Genomic DNA, 8303 nt, shown 5'->3' with positions numbered 1-8303 from the left:
TTTTGGTAAATGTTAGGTGCAGCATTTTGGAAAGTCAAATCAGGGTTGGACTTATACACTTAATGGCAAAGTCCTAGGAATGTTACTAAACAAAATGACCATGGAGTACAGGTTCATAGCTCCTTGAAAGTGGAGTCCCAGTTAGATAGGATAATGAGTAAGGCATTTGGCATACTTGCCTTTATTGGTCAGCGCATTGAGTGCAGGAGTTGGGAGGTCACGTTATGGCTGTAAAGGACATTAGTTAGGCCACTATTGGAATACTGTGTATAATTCTGATCTCCTTGCTATAGGAAGGATGATGTGAAAACTTGAAAGGGTTCAGAAAATTACAAGGATGGTGCCAGGGTCGGAGCTTATAGAGAGACACTGAATTGGCTCGGGTTATTTTCCCCTCGAGCACTGGGGGCGGAGGGGTGACCTCATGAGGGTAAATAGACAAGGTCTTTTCCCCAGGGTGGGGGGGGCGTCCAAAACTAGAGCAGAACTAGGTTTAAAGTGACAGGGGTAAGATTTAAAAGGGATCAAAGGAGCAACATTCTCCATGCAGCAGGTGGTGTGCATATGAAACAAGTTGCCAGAGGAAGTCATGGAGGCAGTTACAGCTACAACATTAAAAAGGCATCTGGATGGATATATGAATAGGAACGGTTTAAGAGGGATATGGGCTAAATACTGGCAAATGGGATAAGATTAGGTTAGGATATCTGGTCAGCCTGGGTGAGTTGGACTGAAGGATCGGCTTTGTGTTGTACACTAAGACTCTTATGAACCTCAAAATTTGCTTTCTAGCTATAACAAGATATTTGTAGCTCATCACAGTAAATGTGTTAATTGCTTCCATGTCTCAGTTTAGACCTATAATTTTTCATTTAATTGATAATGAAGCTATTTCAAAAAGATCAAATAGTAACACCACCCACATATATTTGTCAAATATTTATAGAAATAAACCACACCTTCCAACATCATTTATTTTAATATAAAAAGTCAACTACTTTGTAAACAAGTTGTTAATATATTCACATTAAAAAAAAATCACCAAATCCACGTATGATAAAGTTAGCTGCTGTAGCACATGGTTAATCCACTAGGTGTCTATTACTCCAGTCCATCCAAAAGTCCATCAGCATCCTTGTGTAGAAACCAAACTTTTAGATAGGCTTGATCTTGAAGTGTAGCCCAATAAGACTGAAAACTAGACATTTCAAATCCTGGACAAGATAGTAGAAAACTCGCAGACCCTCTGGATCCCTATGTGTAAACAATATTTTACCATTATGAGAAGCACAATTCAAATTATTGTAATTTAAAACATTAGCTAAATGAGGAATAAGCTCAAAGTGAAGGGATGTTTGCTTTGCATGAGATAGTGGAATCAACACCTATATTCCTTTGGAAGTACTATGAACTGTGGAGGAAGAGTATAGAACTTAAAGAACAGACAGGAATAGATGAACAAATGGTAGATGAAATTTAATACACTGTAAAATGTTTCATTTTGGTACAGCAGAATAAGAGATTAATTCTAAAGTATGTGCAGGAGTTGAGGGATTTGTGTATCTATGTATATAACTAAAGATAGCAGGACAATTGTGTTCTTAATGATGACAATATCCTTGATTTTATTAATTAGCGACAAAGTACAAAACTTGTATAAAGCACTTCTTTGACCAGTGATTATAGGAGTGATATATGTGTATTCACTTTATTTTAAGAGTTTAGATTCAAGCCACTTTTAGGATTTTTTCATGAAGAGTTTAATAATTACATAGACCACTATTTTAGAACCAATGATTTATAAACCACTGTCAGACAGCAGATATCGAAAGGCTTCTTGAAGAACTAATGGAAGCTTATTTATATTGCAGGACTTTAATGACAGAAGAAAATTCTTTAAACCAACAGCATAACAGAAACTAGAATGAGCAAGTATTTGAAATAATTAGTTTAAAAACTCCTGAATTCAACTTGAGACCTGACTGAAGTCAGATCTACAGCAAAGAAAAAGGCCCTTTGAATATGTACAAGTCAAAAATAACCACATAACTATTCTAATCCCATTTCCTTTCTTCTTGAATTTTTCCCACTGCTCTGACACAAACTTATCTAAAAGTATTGGCTTCCCAGGTCACTCTGGCCAGATCATATCTTATTTAAATTAGCCTTCCCTCAGTTTAAAACTTGGATTGTGGGTCCATCCTTGTCCATCACAATCCTTAATCTAACAGTTATGATGCAAAAAAAAAAATAGTTCCTCCTAGAATGAGTTTGTTTAGAGTAGTTAAGAGAGCAAGTTACTTCAGCCTAGGGATCTTAGACATGAACTGGAAAGTCTTTCTTGGTGTGCATCAGATAGGAACTAAGTAAAAGCAGTTTGCGCTGGGAAGGAAACTGTTCTTCTGCCTAACTGTAAAGTGATGGTGTTGAGTAGATGGGCCCATACTTTGCAAGTTATATATAGGATCTGTTATAGCAAGACAGCTTTTAAAAAAGCTTGAGTTTTACATATAAAACTAAAGCTACAGCCTCATGTTTAGGTTTCAGTGAAAAACTGCTACATTAAAAGAAAGAAAAAATATGTTTTATACAGCCTGATTTCATTCTGGGATTGACTTGAGCAATAGTAACATTAGCTGGGATCATAAACCTCAACTGAATATTGCATGAAGTTCTGGATGACATTTTGTTTTGTAAAAGGGGAAATCACTCATGCATTTAACTAGTGTATTGTCGTTTGAGGAAAAAACATTTACTGCACTGAGATTCCAGAAAGGTTTTGATAAGGTGTGCTGGAGGTTACTGTGGAAAATAAAAGCTTGTGGTGGAGAAGGTGACAAAAGATTGAATAGCAAACAGGAAATAGGTGACACAAAAGGGATCATTTGCGGTGTGAGGAAAAGTGAGTACAAAAGTAGAACAGTTATGCTTCAGTTATAGTGAATGTTGGTGAGACCATCTGGAGTACTCAGTATAGTACCAGTCTCTGTATTTAAGGAAACAAATTCATTGGAAGCAATTCAAGGAAGGCTTACATAACAAGTACCTGGAATGGGCAGATCACAGGAGTGGCTAGGCTTATATTAATTGGAATTTAGAATAATTATCTAGTGACTTGACAAACAGAAGATCTCGAGGAGTCTTGACAGGACAGACAGAGAAAACAATTCCTTTTACTGGAGTTTAGGGATAGGAGTCACTGTTTTAAAATAAGGGATTGCCCATCTTAGAGATGAGGAGAATCTTTTTGCTTAGAGATGGTCAAAGTCCTTGGAACACTTCCTCAAAAAGGGAGTGGAAACAGAATTTGAAAATTGAGGTAGGCCAGATAGATCCTTGATAAGCAACGGGCTGAAAGGATTTCATGTGCAGGCATTCATGTGAGATAACCAATCAAGGAATCACAGAATCCCTATAATATGGAAAGAGGGTCTGCATGAAGCCAAAGAGCATCCAAATCAAGTCCCCATCTTATCCCTGTAACCTTGCATTTACCATGGCTAATCTACCTAGCCTACAAATCCATGGAACTCAGTAATTCAACATGATCAATCCACCTAATCTGCACATCTTTGGACTGTGGAAGGAAACAACCGCACCTGGTAGTCATGCTTACAGGCACAGGGAGAAGATCTGTGTGGAGTTTGCTCAGTCACCCAAGGCTGGAACTAAACCCAGTTCCCTCATGCTGTGAGACAGCAGTGCCATCACTTAGCCACCAGGCCACCATGAGATTAGCCATGATCTTATTTAATGGCAGAGAGGGCCCGAGGGATGAACTGACCCACTTCCGCTCATTACACACATCTCTGCACTTCCACAGCTTAGTTTTCATTGTAGATTTTCCACACGTACCAAAGTTATACTTACTTGGATTGATTTACATCAATTAGAGACCCAATCTTAGATGTTGTAAATGAAATGTGTTCATCTCCTATTACAATTTCCAGCTCCTGTTATAAACATAATATGAAGGTGGTTATTTGCATATAAGGAGGTTTCACGATCAAATACTCAGCACAAAATATGCATGTCTTAAAACACTGTACTGACATCTCAGGATGAGTAATTGCAGATTTTGTTTGGAAATGTGTTGAATCCATCACAATTTGATCATTCAATAATGTATATTACCCTACTTGATGACTGCTAACGCAGGATATAGATATTATCAAAAATTTCAGTGGTGGCACTCCTGGTTTCGAGTCAAAGATCTTAAAAACAAGATCACCAGAGACCTTTAGACTGACATTGCAGACATTAAACTGAGGACCTTTATATCTGCATCAAGACTTTCTATTCAAATAGAAGTGAAGCTACCGACGAGGTCAAGAACTGTTGCCAAGCACTGCATGTCTTATGTCAACCATGTTCTATTTCTTCTGAGTTAATGAAAAATAAAAAAAAAGGTTAAAAAAACTGACCTGTCGTCCTACACGGTCAGGTGGGGGCCACAAAGCATCATCTTCCTTTGTGATTTCACTGTCTTCGATGATTCGCTTCAGTTCTTCCATGACACTTTTATGTACATAAGCCTGGAACAAATTATGCAATCACCAACTGCATTTCACAAGATAATATAAAACTGCATAGATTACAAAACAAAAAAAATTTGTATGGTTTAAATTAATGTCATAACAGATGGCATTTTATTAATAAAAAGTGACAGCCATTTTGAACTCAACATTTAAAATTATATTCTCTAATTCACAATAGTTCAAACATACTTACCTCCTTCCTAATCATTACATCATTTTTGTAATTGCTGTTGTTTGCATATCTTAGTTTACCTGTCAATTAAATGAGAAACAAGTATGATTCATCTCATTGGCTAAAGGTGTTAAAATATATCAAATTCCAGTTAATTCATTAATGTCATCAATTTCTTTCTGCTTCTGATTACCCTCAGCTCTTGTAATTAATGCAGCAGCATACCTCTAGGCTAATGATAAAAACAGTTTCTGCTGCTAGGTAGTGCTGCCCTGGTAATGGGTTAGCTTTGAAAAGTAAAAATTTAAGTATAGTTTCTTCAGCAGAAAAGTGAAACAGTTGCCTGATGTGGATATATCAACATGTAAGAAATCCCATGGTGCTCTTCAAACAATGAAAGAGTACTTCTAACTTCATATCTATTGATGAGCAGAAGAACTGTTGCAAGGTGGTGCACTGTTGTTTTTGTAACTATATTCTATGTATTGCTTCTTCTGAGTTTATGAAAACAAACAGTAAAATGCTGATCCACACATCCCATGCATTCAGGTGGGACCGCAAGACATCTTTCTTGGTGATTTCACTATCTTCTATGATTTTCATTGGTTCTTCCATGTCACATCCAAAATATTTATACAATCGACAACTTCAATTCACAAGATATATAAAATCACAAGTGATAAACAAGTTTTTTTTTAAAAAGTGTAAATTTTAGAAAAGCAGCAAGTTTCCAATCCATCCTCTCCGCATCTCCTCCTTCCTATATTTCTTCTGTCCTTGCTCCACGTACACACAATCCTGCTTAGTATAATGTTCATTGTTGCTACTCATCCATCCTTCACAAGCAAATCTGCACAACGGTTGGTAAACTATTTTATCATGGTGTCATTATTGCAAAGTCTAATTCTATCTGTATCAAACATGTATAGAAAAAGGTACATATCTGCAGAGTTAGTGGAATGCTAAGTAAGTGCAGTGATATAATAGGAATGTATTGACTTTATCCTCCCTAACTCAAGGATATTGAAGACATGTATAATTTGCTATCTGGCTGGCAACTCACCCAAAAACAAGAAATCAGATGGTCGTGCAATCTTGCCATAAATCCTTTCAGATATCAACATAATTTTTAAAAAGTAGATAATGGGGAAAGAGTGGACCTTGTTGATGGTGTTATGGCTTTAGCTTAAAAGCTCTGGGCAGAAAATTTAGAGTTTAGGAATTCCTCATCTGCAAAGCATGACGGAACTGCCTTATAAATTTGAGTAGCAATAACATGGTACACCTCAACATAAAGCGAAAAAGCCACTAACCTTCCACTGTAACAAATTCTAACATCTAGTGCTTACCTACTTTATTTCCACATTAAAAAAAGCCTTGAAAAGCCTTCAAAAACTGGATCAATTTTATTCCAAGTCAATTGTCCTGATGATTTGAATTATCAATCTAACAGACTACCAGATAATGTAAGAAAATCCCTTATTTTGTTCTGCTATACCACAAATGTTGGTAATTGTAATTATGGCTTATAGCTCATTTACATACATTACTAAAATAGATACAAAATAAATGCAAGGGAGCAAGAAATTAACACCCCTCAAATCTCCCAAAAGCAAAGATAATTTTAATCTGATCAAATATATAACAAACAACTATATAACAAGTCTAACAAACTCAGATTTTCAACATTTGACAATTCATTGAATCAGTGCTAGCAAATTAATGTAATTTCATTGCACTGCTAATTTAGTATCTTCATGTTTGGACAGTAAATTTCACATGTATTTGATACAAAATAAGTGTGTCTTCAGCAGATATAGGATACTGGAAAAGTTCCATTTCTAAGCAAAATTTTCCAAGATCCTTCAATGCATAACCAGAAACATAACTAGACCCCATGCTGGTGGGCTCATTACAGTCCAAGTCATGGAAGAATAATGTCACTATGAAACAGATAATACCTTAAAATTACTGGATGGTAGTAAGATTGAGTTCTAGCTCTGGTAATATAATCAGAGAAAAGAAGGCCCAGCAACAAAGCTGTGTTCACAAGTAACCCAAGCTTTCTGCGCTAATTTACAACTGAATCAGATTATTAGGGTCAGATCCCGAAAATAACTTTTGCCCAGCACATCTCACCATTCACCCAAATTTACAGATGCCCGTCAGGTAAATAAAAACAACACTTTGATTAGAAGAACGAGGAAGCATCATTGAAAGTGAATCCCTGGTCAGTATTCAGAGCGCAGGGGGATATTTAGATCCTGCAGGGATGCTGAAGCTTTCACAGGCCCTGAAAGCAACAGTGAGGAAATGCCAGGTCAAGGGGAGGCTCGGTGCACGGAGTCGTTTAGTGGTGTATTGTTGCTGCTGCTGCTGCTGCACACTGACTGAGAGCCATGCAGCAATGGGAGGCTCACAGTCCCAACCAGGCCCAACCGGCCTTTCTCCCGCCAACAGCAAACCTCCCCCAGGCTCCATCTTCATATTCATGCCGCCAACCACCCCCCGGTCAACTCTTACCGTCCGGCCTGAACTCAAACTCCAGGAACTCATGCCCGAACTTGCCCTTGTGCCCCACATAATAACGGAGGTAGAAATCGCTCGACATGGTCACGCCACCCCTCCTGCGTCAGGCGGCCCCACGTGACCCGCCTCCAACCCAGAAATCGTCATCGCGCAAAGCCCCGCCCTTAGCGTCAGACAGCCCCACGTGACCTTTCCCAACGACGATTCTCCCCCTTCCCCCCTATTATCGTCATCGCGCAAAGCCCCGCCCCAGTAGCGTCAGGCAGCCCCATGTGATCCGCCTCCAGTCCGAATGTCATCATCGTGTAAAGCCCCGCCCCTTCTTACGGGTTCAGGGGACAAGTGGTGTAACTTAGGTGCGTCGGAGAGTGTGCATTTACAAAACAGGACTGATTAGGAAACCTAGTCAGACCGTTCATGGGATGAAAGGAAAATAACAACCAAATTAAACACCCAGTCTTAAGTCTAAATGAAATGTCTGTATTTCCTATTACGATCTCCGGCTCCTGCTATAAATATCGGGAGCTTAGATTTAGGATATAGGTTAGGGAAGAGAGGGAATAGAGTTGAAAGGGACCTAAGGGGCAACCTTTTCAAAGGGTGGTTTGTGTATGAAATAAACAGGCAGAAGAATTAGTGGAGGTTGGTACAATTACAATATTTAAAAGACATCTGAATGGATACATGAACAGGAAGGGTTTAGAGGGATATGGGCCAAGTGCTGGCAAATGGGACTAGATTAATTTAGGATATCTGGTAGGCAGGGACAAGTTAGACCAAAGGGTCTGTTTTGGTGCTATACATTTCTATAGCTCTATGACTCTATGTGAAGCTGTTGATTATTTATTTAAAGAGGTTTCACAATCAAATACAGCACAAAACATAATTTTTTTAAGATGTACTGACAGCTGATGATTGTAGATTTTTTAAAGACAAATTCTGTGTTGAATCCATGTTAATGAATTGTTTGGTAAGTTGTACTTCCCTATCTAATAACTGCTAATGCAGGTTATAGGTGTTAGCCTAAGTTCAGTGAAGGCACTCCTGGTTTTATAGTCAAAGTA

General features: G+C 38.2%; 1 protein-coding gene across 1 annotated transcript; it reads right to left on the bottom strand.

Annotated features, from left to right (window-relative positions):
* Nucleotides 1-960: 960 nt before the first annotated feature.
* On the bottom strand, nucleotides 961-7383 carry magoh (mago homolog, exon junction complex subunit). Its single transcript, XM_072574184.1, has 5 exons — nucleotides 7234-7383; nucleotides 4732-4790; nucleotides 4425-4535; nucleotides 3871-3953; nucleotides 961-1254 (listed from the first exon to the last, which is right to left on the bottom strand). The coding sequence occupies exons 1-5, from the start codon at nucleotides 7319-7321 to the stop codon at nucleotides 1155-1157; spliced, it is 441 nt and encodes a 146-aa protein (XP_072430285.1). The 5' UTR covers nucleotides 7322-7383; the 3' UTR covers nucleotides 961-1154.
* Nucleotides 7384-8303: the final 920 nt, after the last annotated feature.

Source organism: Chiloscyllium punctatum, chromosome 7 (assembly GCF_047496795.1).
Source record: "Chiloscyllium punctatum isolate Juve2018m chromosome 7, sChiPun1.3, whole genome shotgun sequence".
Lineage (NCBI taxonomy): Eukaryota > Metazoa > Chordata > Chondrichthyes > Orectolobiformes > Hemiscylliidae > Chiloscyllium > Chiloscyllium punctatum.
This window is presented reverse-complemented; position numbering and strand designations above follow the sequence as displayed.